Source organism: Amblyomma mixtum, chromosome 10 (assembly GCF_055824585.1).
Source record: "Amblyomma mixtum isolate Tamu chromosome 10, ASM5582458v1, whole genome shotgun sequence".
NCBI classification, from domain to species: Eukaryota; Metazoa; Arthropoda; class Arachnida; order Ixodida; family Ixodidae; genus Amblyomma; species Amblyomma mixtum.
Genome location: NC_143021.1, coordinates 49072725 through 49087295, shown reverse-complemented (window position 1 = coordinate 49087295; position 14571 = coordinate 49072725). Strand labels below are relative to the sequence as shown.

At 50.9% G+C, this 14571-nt stretch overlaps 1 protein-coding gene across 8 annotated transcripts in view; it reads right to left on the bottom strand.

Annotated features, from left to right (window-relative positions):
* LOC149325734 (vacuolar protein sorting-associated protein 33A-like) overlaps positions 1 to 14571 on the bottom strand; it is a 98201-nt gene that overhangs the window by 54285 nt on the left and 29345 nt on the right. For all 8 annotated transcript variants that reach the window (XM_089563334.1, XM_089563333.1, XM_089563335.1 and 5 more), the window contains one exon: positions 8303 to 8662. In XM_089563334.1, the coding sequence (XP_089419460.1) occupies positions 8303 to 8662 (360 nt within the window). The remainder of the gene's footprint in view (positions 1 to 8302; positions 8663 to 14571) is intronic.

Below are 14571 nucleotides of genomic sequence, written 5' to 3'. Positions count from 1 at the left end.
TCGCTTTTCTTTAAAGAAACAAAGTGGTGGTGCGCTCGTTAGGATTTTTGCAAAGTAATTTAAATTATGAGGAGTGATACATGAAAAATGTGCCTCAACATAAAGAAGTGTTACGTGCAGTTCACATGAAAAAGACGTTGGAAATAATACTGGGAGAGATGCTGGGTACGGTGGTGGCAGCTAAAACTCGCGGCGGCATTACTGGAGAGATTGTTGGGCAAATGGCCGACACAGTGGAGGCCAAGCTGGGCTCATTGGTAACAAGTTGGCCACAGAGTGGGCGGCTGGAACTCATGTTGGTGACGATGGAAACAGAGCTCGGTGGGTGTGCTAGCCAGTGGCACTTGGTGTGCTGAACAATTGTGCTCTCTAAATGCGCGTAACTGTGAAGTGCACATGTGCACCACATGTGGCACTCGCAAAAACGGTTTGAATGGGTTAAGGTATAGTGTGCAAAGTTCTGGAGCATGCAAGTCTGTAGGCAATAACATCCTAGCTATGGGCGTTCTGACAGCGTACGTGGCAAAAGTACGCAGCCTGAATGCCTCAGCATCATGTCCCTTCAAGTTATGCACCACCGCCCACAAAGCTGACATGAACGCTCAAGCACACCGCTTGGAATGACATATATTGGCTGACCTCTCTGTGCAAGACAATGCTGCTGACAAGAGTGATTGGGCTGACCCACGACAGCCACAGCTCAGCCACTGTGAGTCCAAGCTATGCACGTGCGCGGTCTTAGAGAGCGGCAACACTTCCTCGGTGCACCTGCGCCGTGGTGGATGTCGAAAAGGGGCACGCATGCTTCTGGCTCCCTCCGACTGGAAGAATGCCAAGCCGCGATGGGAGCTGCAGGGATGTCAACAAAACTTGGGGGATGCTCGAGAGCAGTCCTCTGATGGTTGTAAACCACTGCTGACGTGAGCCCGTGTGCACACGCACTGACATGCACAGATATCTGTGCCCTGCATGTGGCTCCAGCGTATGCCTAGGGTGTGGCCATTGAGTTACACTACTGGCAAACAAGGGAATGGCTAACGGACAAGACAGGGAGGAAGCGAAAGCACCATCAACGTCTACTCTTTCACGCCAAGCACCTACACAAAGGCCCCGTAATATATTTCCCTAGAACCGATCACTCGAAAGTTGTTCGACAGGCTGCATGCTCATTCATTCTTTCCTTTATGGGATAAATGAATGGAGTGGAAGAAAACAGGTGGCTAGTGTGTCCCACCCACCATGCTGCCCTCGGCCTCTTTTGTGCGATGTGCTTGGTCTTTGTACGCCTGAGAGACAATCCCCCTGCAGTAATGTCCCATGCCTGCATAGAAGGCAGATGAGAATGGTCTGCCCCTGAGGAGCCTGCACAGCTAGTTGAGCACGGACCTTGCAGAGGTGCCCCCACGCAATGCCTCTGCCACAATCAGTTCCTCCCAAAGCGACTCAGGCCACGAGCAGTGGAGAGGCACAGTGCACCACCGCCCCAGCCGGGATCGAACAGCAGCTGAGCACCACTCATGGTGCAGTGGTCCCCCCCTGTGCCAACCACGAGATCAGTACTCGCACTGCGTCCTCAGAGCTGCGCTCTTGTGGGACACACTTCAGCAGACCACGAACTGAGGCACATGCCGAGACTGGACCCAGTCAAGTGCGGGCAGGGAACTTGTTGAGATACACAACAATAAAACAAAGGGGCTTTGGAGATGACTGAGGGCATTGGTAAACGAAACTCTGCAGTCGGATACAACCCAGGAACAAAGCGGCTCAAAGGAGGCCCCCCAGCCAACATCGTTGACCCATTTTCATGACGCTGAGGATTAAGCCATGGTGACTCCCCCTTCATCTGCAATTTCACGCTAGCTGGTCCAAGGCAGGAGAGGCCAGGGGCTCCTTTGAGTGGCCTTCGGTCTGGAGTTGCATCCACTAGACATTGCAGTCATGTTTCTTTCACCGGCCTCCTGTATAACTGCGGCATGTGTGTGCAGCCCCTGGTGCAGACTCCGTCCGGTCACTCACTCTTCACCCACCTGCAGCCCACGTATGCTCCCGCTCAACACAAAAGAACACCAACGAAAGAACACTGACTCACAAACACCAAGAGCCTCTAGTGCAAGAGGCAGATAATTCAACATCTAGCATGCCGAGAACAGCAGGACAAAGCTACCCGCTAGCGTTTGGCATCTTTTTTTTTCTTATAAGCATCAGAATTTCAGCATAAAAGAAAATCATTCCATCGTAGTTACATTTCATTGCTGTAGCATCTGTCTGAGCGTAATCATTGTCGCAAGCAACAATGATGCCTCTACCGTTGCCACAAGCCTGCCTTGCTTACTTTCATCGCGAACAACAAAGTTGTTGAGATTTTGAAAAAAATAAAGTGCACAAATTTATACATCCCTTAATTTGTAATAACGGCAGTAATACAGTCGAACCCTGCTACAACGAAATTCACGGGGTGCACGAAAAATTTCATTGAAGCAGAAACTTAGTTGTGGTGAAATCAGCCCAAAAATCTGACTGCACTGTTCAAAAATATCATTTACGAGGTGTGACACACAGGAGACAAGACTAATGGTTGTCTTCGGCTGACACGCACTGCCTCCATGCCGGTGCACAGGAAGTGACGTCAAATACTACACGAGTGGCACGTCTACTTGCACATCAGCCGAACGTGCGAAACACTCGCAGAGTGCCGTTGCTCTTTCTGCTGCCTGTTAACCGAGGCCTCCGAGACTTCCGATGATCTCAGAGGCTATTCCTACGAGAGGCCGATGAGCGCAGTCAACAGTTTGTATAATTAGCGACAGCCTCTTCAGAACAGTGCAGTACTGCGCTTGTAACAGGCGTTGATAGAATAAACGTTAAACGCGGGACCCACGAGCCTGGTCGCGAGATACTGCGATTAATTATGGGGGCGCAGGTTCGTAAGACACCACACCAAGGCGTTATACTTGCCAGTTTCAATGCTTCAGCTAGAGTAACTTCCGAAAATGTCAGCGGGTGATTCTTAACCCACTAAGCGCCCCACATTGTCACTTTATTGATATCCTTTAACCTGCGCATACGTTGGCAAAAAGCTCGATGTTATAAAGTGCAGGCATGCCGGATGAATGGCATATGCCGCCCCCTGCATGAGCTAAGGCAGAAGTCATAGGACTAAAAATATTCGCAAACCTTTAATTTTCTCATAAGGGAAGGCACATGGCTCGCCAGCCGGTGGCTGCGTGAATTGTATTGCAGCTGCTATAATATTCAACATTTCTTTAAAATGTGCCCAATTGTTATGCTTCGTCCATTTTTCCTCTTCGTCGATGCTGCATCAACCAACGAGCATGAACAGCGTCGTCTGCTAGTGCGCGCTACACGACAAAACTGCACCGTGCTCCACCGTCGCGGTGGTGCGCAAGCGTGTCGTGCTCATCCCACTCGAGTGTACGGCACTGCACAGGTGGCATCCAGCCGAATGTGGGGCAGAAAACTTCCGAGTGCCGTCAGCCGAAGACACCATCCGTGTGTGCGGCTTGACAAAAGGGCTGGAGTCGGCCACAACTGTTTTGCTCACACCATCCCACACACCTCATGGGGCCAGTTTCGAGGGGACGCCAGTCGGAAGTGCTGCGTCACTCAGTGAACACATGCTGGGGGAAAAATGCCTGATGTAAAAATCAAACAGTGAACCAAAATCAAGTTTCCTGAGAGAAATCAGCCAAGGAAACACTTCAAGTGAGGCTTACGGAGATTGGCACAGGGGGAAGGGACGTGCAGGGCGCCCAAGGTGAGACCAAGACATTGCCCCAGTTCGTGATGTGATCCGTGGTGACCAAAGATTAAGTGTTCGTGCAGTGGCAGAGTTGGTTAACTTGGATAGAGAAGCTGTTCGACGCATTTTAACGGACGAAATACACAGGAGGAAGATTTGTGTGAAGGTTGCTCCAAAAGTTCTGCCCAATGACCAAGAACAGTGCCGTAAAGACGTGTTGAACGCATTGCAACCGAGCCAAATTTGTTGGAATCTGTTGTAACATGGGATAAGACATGGTTTTTATCTATTACCCAGAAAGTAAGTGGCAGTCAATGCAGTGGAAGTCTCCAGGATCTCCAAGACCCAAAAACGCACGCAGGTAAAAATGAAAATTACAGAGAATGTTGTCTTCTTTGACATTAATGGATTTGCAATGATTGAGTGGGTTCCCATTGGTCAGACTGTTAATCAACGCTACTCTATTGAAGTACTGAAAAGACTTCATGAAAAAATTTGGAAAAAAAGGTCACAGTAGTGGAATGATGGATGGGTCACATGGTCCTATCTGTGAAGCAGTTTCTGACCAGCAAAAACATTACTGTGTTGGGGCATCCTCCTCATCTGGCTCCATGCGACTTTTTTTATTTCGTAAAGTTAAATCTTGCTTAAAGGGAACCCATTTTACCTCAGCTGAAGAGGTTCAAGCAAAAACAAAGAATCTCCCCAAGGGCATCCCAAAAACCTCATTCCAGAACTGTCACCAGCAATGGCAGTACCGAATGCAGAAGTGTGTGAATGCTGTAGGCGACTACTTTGAAGGTGGTAATGTCACAGAGAACTGATTCTGTAAGTACAATAATTTATTGGAGCAGCCTCGCTTTTTTGTGTCACACCTTGTATTTCCGACAAACTCGGTCACCTTGGCTTGTGTCCTTTTAGTGGACATGAGCGTTATTTATTTATTTTATTTATTTATTTATTCAATACTGCAGGCCTTTACGGCCCAAGCAGGAGGGGCATACAAATGACATCAGTGTATAGAACGAAGATAGCAAATAATAATTTCAAAACACTTGTTCTTTGAGCAATAGAACATGAGCAAAACAAGGACTAAACGAAATGCAAACCGAGCTCTTCATTTGGGAAAGTCAAACAAACAGAACTAAGTCAATGAATGAAATATGCAAAAATGAAATGTCAGACTTGCAGCAAGGCAAAAGCAGACAAGAAAAATATTCAAGAGCAATTCAAGGTTTCAATTGAATCAATGCTGGTTAGAAGAGGCAGAGGTAAGTTGTTCCAATCTGTTATCGTGCGAGGAAAAAAAGAGTATTTAAAAACATTAGTTCTGGTGCTGTATGGCGTTAGAGAGTCATCGTATCGATGTCGTGTTCGGCGTGCCGTAAGTAGTGTTATGTACGGATCAGGAGTTAGAGCAAGAAGGTTATTTTTAAGAAGGAACATAAATTTTAAGCGCTGAATTTTGTGAGCGTTGTGAGTTTCACCCCCGGCCCACAACTGCCTTGCGATGTCGTCGTCAGGCGCACCAATGGAACCCCAAGGGGTCTCAGATGCGTCCACCACATGCAATGCAGACGGCGCTCTCATCTTCGGACGGACCTCTTCTGTAGAACCTCTAGAGAATTCAGCGCCATCTGGTGTGTGTGGTGCCTCCACCATTGCTGGGGCATATGCCTGCCGGACTGCGCTCGGGCCGGATTAACAAGTACGGCCGCAACAAGCGCTATTTCCTTGCTTCTCTGTCCTAGCCCTTGACACTGGCTCTCTGCTCCAAGCTATATGCCGGCATGCTGCTGTGTGCCTTTCTGCAGCCAGCGCGGCGCAAGAGATGCGCACGGAAACAAGCTGCGTATCCAGAGCCCATGCTTCTTTCTTTTCCTCCATGACCTGTTCGTTTTGACATTAACAATAATGATATAAGTACTGCAAGAGCTGCAAAAAGTTCCTTCTACCGTGTAGCCCTTCCACTGTATAGCGAGCACAGATATAAAGGTGCCACCTTCGGTGCACTCAACGACATGCATTGTTTCCGATGCTGGTGACTGTTTCGGTGCGTCACAAAATCCAAACGTTGCTCAAGCACGCCTGTTTTGGATTTGCTAGCATCCGCATCTCAACCATTCATAGTGACTGCCGTGTGCGCAATTAAGAACACAACGATGTGGCGTGGCAAGGAGCACCGTCATTCTCTCTGTTGCGAACCTGCAGCAAATGACAGAGGCCTGCAGCTGCAGCGGCGTGTTTCCTGCACACTCCGGCTTAGCATGCACTCCGGTGATCTGTCACCTTGACCTAAAGTCAGCAAACTATGCATGTGAACAGCTACAGCGTGAGTGATTTTGCACCGACAGCCAGAGCACAGGCACTGCTGATCGAGTGCCCGTAACCGGATCCACTTGCATTTCGCCCTGCTGTGTGCCTGCTCGTAGTCGAGTCCGGTCCAAGTGATGTTAGCCCTTCTTTATTCGGATTACGCCGCAACGCGCACTGTCGACAGATCGCAGTAATACTGGCTTGTAGCTTCGCTGAGACGTGCGGCCCGACAAAGCCTTTCCGAAAATCCGCCCGGGATGACAGTCAGGTCCCTCGACCACTGCAAATTTTCCACCGTCGCTCTCACAAGTGCAACCAGACATGCCACAAGGTGGAAAGTAGCGCAAAGGCTGTGCAGAGCACTACAGCTGCGCGTCTTCTAGCCAAAGGTGCCCAAAATATGGCACATGGCGGTGACGGAAGTTGCTGATGATGATGCCTGCCGAGTTGCCATCCACAAATCCACATCCACATCAACGGCGATGTATTCATCGAGGTTGACATCCGCGGGCACGTTTCCAGCGCCCTCAAGTGCAGCCGCAATGGCCTCCGAGGAGGGAGGCTCTGTTAGGGCGCGGTCGTCGTCCGTTGAGCTGGACACTGATTCAGCGCCATGTTTAATAGGACTCAATTATGGTCTGCCATCCATGCTGTGCCGATCAGGTCCCCTTTGGTTGGCCGTCCGGCCTGCCGCTGAATCAACCGCTGCTGGTAAGCACCTTTGACACCGTTAATAATGCCTTGGTCCAACGGCTCAACCAAAGCGGTACAGTTTGCCGGAAAAAAACTCCTTTCCACCTGTTCGAGCTCAGTGTCCTCAAAATTATGAGCCAAGCAATTATCAACCAACAAACACATCTTCCGATTTTGTAACCTCATACCACGCTCAAAACTCATGACCCAATCCCGGAGGATTGCCCGCATCATCCAAGATGCCACATATTTAGCTGGCAAGCGCTTACCGCCTCTGAAGGCTTCACACTCTTGCCGATGACAAGCGCTTGTCGGAGCTGTCCAGGTGGCTGCAGAGTCACAGCTGGGCTTGCCTCCACTGCATGGTTGGCCCTTTATGTCCAGCACCTTTGCAGGGAGCAGTTCATAGAAAAATGCTGCCTCACCTGCGCTGTAAATGTCGGACAGGGCGTAGTTTTTCATTACCTCCGGCACAGCCGTCCAAGTCGATGTGCCACTGATGTCTGAAGAAGGCAACTCGCGACACAACACTTTCGCTACAATGTCATGCCACGCTTTGAAATGTGTCAGCAAGCAAATCTTCAATGCCGAGCATGCAAGCATATTTCAGTGCTTTTTCTTGCAGCACACTTCCACCGATGGGCATTTTCTTCACATGCATGTTGAGGAACTGCATGAACAACGCCTTTTCAACATCCTTGTGTGCCGTTTGCATCAACTTCTTGCGTTTGCCGAACGTCCCCGAACAAAGAGCTGCGACCATGGAGTCTTTCACCTTCAAAATGGCTGAAAGCGTGCCACTGGAGATGTCACTTTTCTTCCTCCCGCTTGAGGCCTCTCGGCTTCATCCTCCAAAGAAAGGAGCTTACACTTTCTGCACAATGTTGCCACCTTGGCACCGAGTCCAGCACACAAACGAAACACCGGGCTGGCCCCGCTGCGCTTCTCGGTTGATGATATGACGGATGATATCGAATGGCGCCACCCATTCGCACTATGGGGCACACATGGATTATAGCAAGCATTTTCAGTGAAATTAAACACTATGAGCGTGCAGACGGGTAAAGTTATGCTTGTTTTGTAGTAAAGTAAATGTTACGCCCATCTCCACTGAACAAAAATTTTGTTGAAGTGGAAACGCACGTGAAAAGATGATTCATTGTGGCGAGAACTAGCATGCATTGTTTTCTGTGGCTAGCTGATGGGGAATCTGAAATAGTTCCTTGAAGCAGCGTTCAGTGTACTCGGGTTCGAGTGTATATTTGGAGTTTAACATGTCGAAGCGACATGGGGGGCTACCAGGAGTGCAGTAGTGGCGAACTCCAGATTAACGTAGACCAGCTCAAGTTCTTCAACGTGCGCTGACATTGCAGAGCACGTGTGCACTTTTGCATTTCGTGCAGTCAAAATGCGGCCCCCATGACCGGGATTGAACCCACAGCATTGGGATTAGCAGGTGACCGCCACAGTGACTCAGTCATTGTGTGGTTTTCGTCTAGCCTGATCTGCTGCCTGAGATGATCCCCCCCTCACCTCGTACTGTGAGGTGAGGCTCTTGGCCTCGCGGCTGAGCAGGGGTCCCACGGCGTTGAAGTTGCGGTCCCGCAGCTCGGCAAACAGCTCCTCGGCCGAGTTGAGGCACAGCTGGCGGCCCTCGGAGGAGGCCAGCCCCCCCTCCCCCCCCTCCTTCTCCAGGGTGGGTGGCAGCCGCACTATGTTGTGGTGGATGCCAAACACCTCGTCCAGCAGCCCCTGGTAGGTGAGCTGGGTGGCCAGGGGGGTGAGCAGGTCCACCTGGCGGTCCAGCAGCAGCAGGGTGTCCACCTGGGGCACCAGGGGGGCCTCCCGCCCCACCAGCTCCCGCCGCAGACGCACCAGCATGTCCCCCACCATCTGCACAGGCGGAGGAGAGTGATCAGGGCCTCGCCAACAATGTTCATGCTGCAATGCACAAGTGTCGGAGCTCCACTGCGTCAACCCTTCACAGGCAGTAGTGTCCCATGTGAGGAGGCTTCACTGCACAAGCAGAGCATGCCACGTGACGAGCGCAGAGTTTCGGCACACTGGAAGCACTGCAGAAAGAACCACATGCGTGAATGCGACTGTGCCAATCAGCGCCCGAAACGGTGCGCCACAGGGCTCGCTTAGCTGGCTGCTACGGGCTTGTGCGAAGCTCAGAAAAGCAAAACCAAAAATACACGGTCCGACTGATTTTGAGACGGAGACATGCGTTGGTCATCATGCCTGGTGTTGTACGCACATCTCAGGTGCACGGATGACTATGCAGCACAGAATTCAGGTTTGAGTGGGGCTACCTGGTCGATCACGTCAGGCCAGTCATACCTGGACGCAGGCTCCCTTTGGGAGCGCAATGGAATTAACCGGTGCGAGACACGTAGTGTCCGAATTAGCGAGCGTACGACGCCACAGACTTACATGGGCGTTGGCCAGGAATGTGCTAGTAGTTCAAATTATCCGGATTTACTAATTGATGTAGGTCGAATGACGACCTTTTGCTACAATATTACAACCTGCAAAGGTTCCCGTTTATTGCTGTCTACGCTGGTGACAGGTGCCACGATCGTCTCGCTGGTGAATCAGTCACGGCTGCATCACCAGCGTGCAAGAATTCTTTTACTCACCATGCCACAATCATCACTGCACGGGCAGGAGCTTCGTGTGCCTCCGCATCCAGCCAGCTTTCCAGAAGTAATCCTTACGAATAAATCCAAACAGCATGCAGAATCGAGGGTACAGAGACAGCTGACAAGAGGAAAAATTAGCTGCGGTGCAACTACTGCTGAACCTGGTCAGAGAGCGAAAGCTATGATGTATCGGCTTGGCGTCTGTAATGTTGACTGCATTCCGGACACTGGGTAGGCACCGCGCCCAGCTTGGCAGGTGGCAGTTCATGGTTGATCGCAAGAGTTTGCTCAGCCAATGAACACTGGGGCCTATTGCTGCAGTGCCACGTGCGCCTACCAACACCCTGTCAGCGCTAACGCATGCAGCCCACATCTCTCTCTAACCACCTCACGTATACCTCAAAGTGCGATTCAGGCGTCCACTGGCCCAAGGAGTTAGTTATGCGCACTTCCTTTCCTTAAAATCATCAGAGTCCAAAACATTGTCAACACTAATGCCAAGGAACGCAATGAACGCCAACAGCCTGTGGCTTCAGTGCTGCGTTTTTGCCACAACTTCTGTCACTACCGCCATGTTGCTTAAAGCACGACTTAGGTGCCCACTGTCCCAGGGGGCCAGTCATGCACCTTTCCTTTATCTGAAGGTCAAACGAAGGTGAAATCTCCAGACACCCTGGCTTTTGCTTCAAAAACGACGCCAGTGTGCACTGCACCGACTCATTGGGAGTGCGCGTGGCCAATGCAGCAACGCAGCAGCAGCTTGCCTGCCACAGGTGAAATCTGCAGAGACCGTGGCCAAGTTGGTGAAGATGGGACAACACTGCCAGTGCCAGCTGAGAATGCAAAAACAATGTGTTTTCTTTCTGTGAGTGGCACACCCCTCAGAAACGTTAATAATGGACTGCTCCCCCAATGCCCCCTACTTTATTCCCTGCGTGGGCCCATTGCAAAGTGAAACGCATCCGTCGTTTCTCCTGCCGTGACAAGCAGCACACTCAGGGTGCCCACTGTCTCCGAGTGTGTGGTCTCCCACTTTTGCGGAGTCGCTGCGTCCGTCGGTCGGCTCCACACACTGGTGTTGTAAGCGTGGTTTTGCTCGTGCAGTTGAAGCATCTCTTTTACGGATGACACTCAATGACCAGATTTAATTTGTGCTATGACAGCACTGCTATGAGTGGTTTATTTTACCACAGAACACATGGTAAAGTTGACGGTGCCACAACTGACCAGTGTTATGTCCGACATATTGTTATGAGTGACCATAGATACCAGGTTGCAGGGCAGCCTATTTTCATTCTTGGTCTACCGCAAGACACGGGTTGATGCCGACTAGTCCAGTACTGCACGAGTCCAACGGAGGTGTCACCACCCATTTAGGAATGACTACACAGGAGGTGACACTGTCAAGCTCTTTCCTGTAAAAAATGGCTGCCAAGCCATACTAGGACTGGATGCGAGCAAAGCCCCGGGACCTCTTTTAGCACACAATGGCCACTGTAAGCACTTTGCAGCGATTAAGAATTTCAAGCCTGTCTTCCAGGCCTAAGCTGTCTGAAGCGACCCTACAACATGCAACCAGATGCGACGCCCATCATCCAACCAGCCCGGCGTGTTCCACTGTCCCTGCGAAGAATGGAGCGTGCTGGCATCATCGTAAAGGAAGACGGCCCCACAGACTGGGTAAGGTCTTGGTTAAGAAGAAAGACGGCAAGCTTAGGGTCTGCATGGACCCAAGGAAGAGAAAAGTATACAACCCCTTACCAGTACTCACCTATGGGTCAGAAACGAGGAGGCTAACAAAGAGGGTTCAGCTTAAGTTGAGGACAACGCAGTGAGCTTATGGAAAGAAAAATGATAGGTATGATGAGAAAAATGATAGAGATTGGGAGTGGAAAGAGTGGGTGAGAGAACAAACGTGGGTTAATGACATCCTAGCTGAAATCAAGAGGAAGAAATGGGCTTGGGCAGGGCACGTAATGCAAAGGCAAGATAACCGCTGGCCCTTAAGGGTAACAGTGTGGATTCCAGGAGAAGGCAAGCGTAGCAGGGGGCAGCAGAAAGTTAGGTGGGCGGATGAGATTAAGAAGTTTGAGGGCATACGGTGGCCGCAACTGGCGAAGGACAGGGTTAAAGGGCAACTCTGGCGATTTTTCAGCCATTTTAAGTTAATGGCTGTTTCGTGTTGCTAAGAATCTCCTGTAATGTCTACGATACAAGGTTTTCAAAAGCAACCCTAACATAATTTTTAAACAGCAAAAAAACGAAAACTCGAAATCGAAACTGCGAAACTGAAACCGGGGAGGTGCCTTCGTGCAGTATTGACTGTGACGTGACTAGCGTGTTCGCCGTGCTGCAAAGTTCGGAGCCGCGCTGTCACGTGACTGAAGTGCGGAGAACAGCTTTTCCGAGACCAGCGAGTCTTTAGAAGACGACTCATTCAACGATTTTGGACTGGACGAGTCGCCTTTCAGATATGATCCACCGCCGTGCTAGCTAGCCGAGTCATACCCCAGGCCGCGTCACCTGCAGCATGGAGACGGTCTGAACTCGGAGAAGTAAGTATTTGAGTCATTTCTCGCACATGCATTTGTGAGACAGTCGTCAGAACAAAAGTTAATGAGATGCTCCCGCTGACAGCTGTTCCTGTGGTGAGTGCCGGCCAGCCCAGCCTGATGATAGAATCTGCTGCCGGAACGATGCCGCGGTGCACAACATCCTTACAGTGGCGTGCATCACCAACAGACCTCTCTCTGCGAAGCTTAGTCTCGACGGCGAGCTTTTGGAGGTGAATTCCCTCCAGCTACACTTCTACAATCCAACATACTTTGAGCACGCTCACTGTGGTCCGCTTCCTCTTCACGGCTGCGCTTCGTTCAGCTGGCCACTGCGATGGGCGGTTGTACTCGAATAACGTTGGCACAGAATCTGCCTTCAAGTGCCGGCTAAACGAAGCCTTAGCGAGTCCAAAGCTCCCTCTGAGGTACACACTGTCTTCATAGCAATCTGGCGCGAAATGTTCTGAGCACAAGTGGGAATGATTCCTCGGAGACCAGTTGACACGGCGGACAGCTCTCATCCAATTGTCGTGAAGGTTCTTATTGCTAGGAAACCTATAGTAGATCACACCCGTTGTAACGGATGAAGAATTTGTGCAGCCCACAGCACATCAGAAGTTGCCATGACCCATCACTCTGGCGTACACATCCCATCAGGCACGTTGAGATGGCGCGAAATTGCACAGGTGGTCGAAATAATTCCGGAGACCTACACTACGGCACCTCTTTCTTCCGTTGTTCTTTCACTCCTCCCACGGGTGCCCATTACTGCGTCATTTACTTTCCTCAAAACCAATTTTCAGTTTTCTCCTGCACTGCCAACGCCAGCGCGCACCCAACCAGCTTGACACGACGACATGCTAGTGACGTCACAGTGCAGGGTGGCCTGTAGAAGTTGCTCGATCAATGGGTGCCGCTCACGTTGAGGAGCGCTTGTCTTCAAAATTCGCTTGCGAAAAAACTATGCCGCTTTGAGGTGCGAAATTTTACATGAGATATCAGACTACCATAAAGAATACAGACTCAAAATTTCATTTCGATCGATGAACATCGAAAAATGGCTGGAGTTGCCCTTCAACATGCTAGTGCACCTAATTTGCATTTGGCCTAACCATGTTAAATCGTCTGGCACTTTTTTCTTACAGAGGGGCTCCAATGATAATGCAATAAAAATATGAAGAAAGGACGCATTCCAAACGAGGGAGGCTGGAAGGAAACGATGGCCGGATGTTCTGAACGGAAGCGGTCCGTATCCTTTGAGCATGTGCGCAAGCTGCGCTGGCCCACTGAGTACCAAGGCACCCTACCCTGTGCCCCTATGATGCTGCCCCTTGGACAAGGATAGTGAGAGCCCACGTAAATCTTGATGCCACACAGTGGTTAGCGCCGTCCAAATGGAGCATGACAAAGCAGGCATGCATTGTTCTTTCAGTCAGTCACTGTTCTTGCTTTTCTTTTGGCCAACACCCGCTATTTTTTCACATTTTTTTTTCCCCGCCTCATCCACTACCCTTCCTGGGTGAGTTCAACACTCTGCTCGCTGACCCTTATTGCGGTCTGCTTGGAGTGAGCTCCTCATCTGTGGCCTCGCTCTACTGTGAATGTTTTCCATCGGTTCAGGCGACCTGTTGCTGCCATCACTCGCTGTGCCTCTGTCGCCCTCTCTCTTGCAAATGAATGCTCAGATCGCTTGGCTTTCTGTCTGAGATGCAGTGTTTGTGCGCTATTTGTTTGGATCCTTTGCTCAGAGTGTGTGGTGGTGGGAAAGTGACGCCTGTGTGACGCCAGACAGGAGTGTGGGGGGAGACAGCAGCCGCCACACGGCCCAAGCTCATCGGTGCTCCTTGAAGCCACGCTCCCTCTCCCGCAACTCGTCTTCACTCTTGGACTGCGCCAGTATCACCTCTGTGGTTCCTGTGTGTCCCTTCACTGCCTTCTCTTTTGTCATTCTCCCCAGACTCCCCTGATGAGCGGCTTCTTGCGCAAGTGGTGAGTTGGCCCAGACTGCTTTTCCTGGCCAGTGCACTTCTTCAGGTGCTGCCAGAGGGAAGCTGCTCTGGTTATCTCTGGGCTCCTGACAGTGCCAAGCGAGGCCCATGCAGGGAGGAGCCCAGTGCACACGTCTCACTCAAAAGGAGGGGGGAAAAAAGTCAGCCCACCTCTGGTGACACCGCTCAAGTGCCTCCGGTGATTATAACTGAGTGGTGCGGCCATTGCTGTACCCGAGAGGCAGTGCCCTAGCACCAAACTCATCCTAAATGTGGCCCCTACAAGTGGGCTTTCCACCTTGACATGACCATGCAACTGCATATTAGGCACCTTGTGCAAGGAATGGATCACCAGGCCCTTTCTCCCACGGAACTTTCTGCACTGATCGGGAAGAGCAACCTGCATCTTCCACTATTTACACTGGCATCAGTATCGCCAGCTCCACTCGAGCCTTTTGTGGCATGTACGCATGTTCGCAGTAATAGTTGTGATTGTGGCTTTCGCGTGCTGCCGCCGAGCTTCGCAGTTTTGGCGCGATGGGCAAGCACCTTAAGCTACACGGCTGGGAGTTAGCTCTCGAACGCGGTCGGTAAGCGTGCGGCGGGCAGGAAAT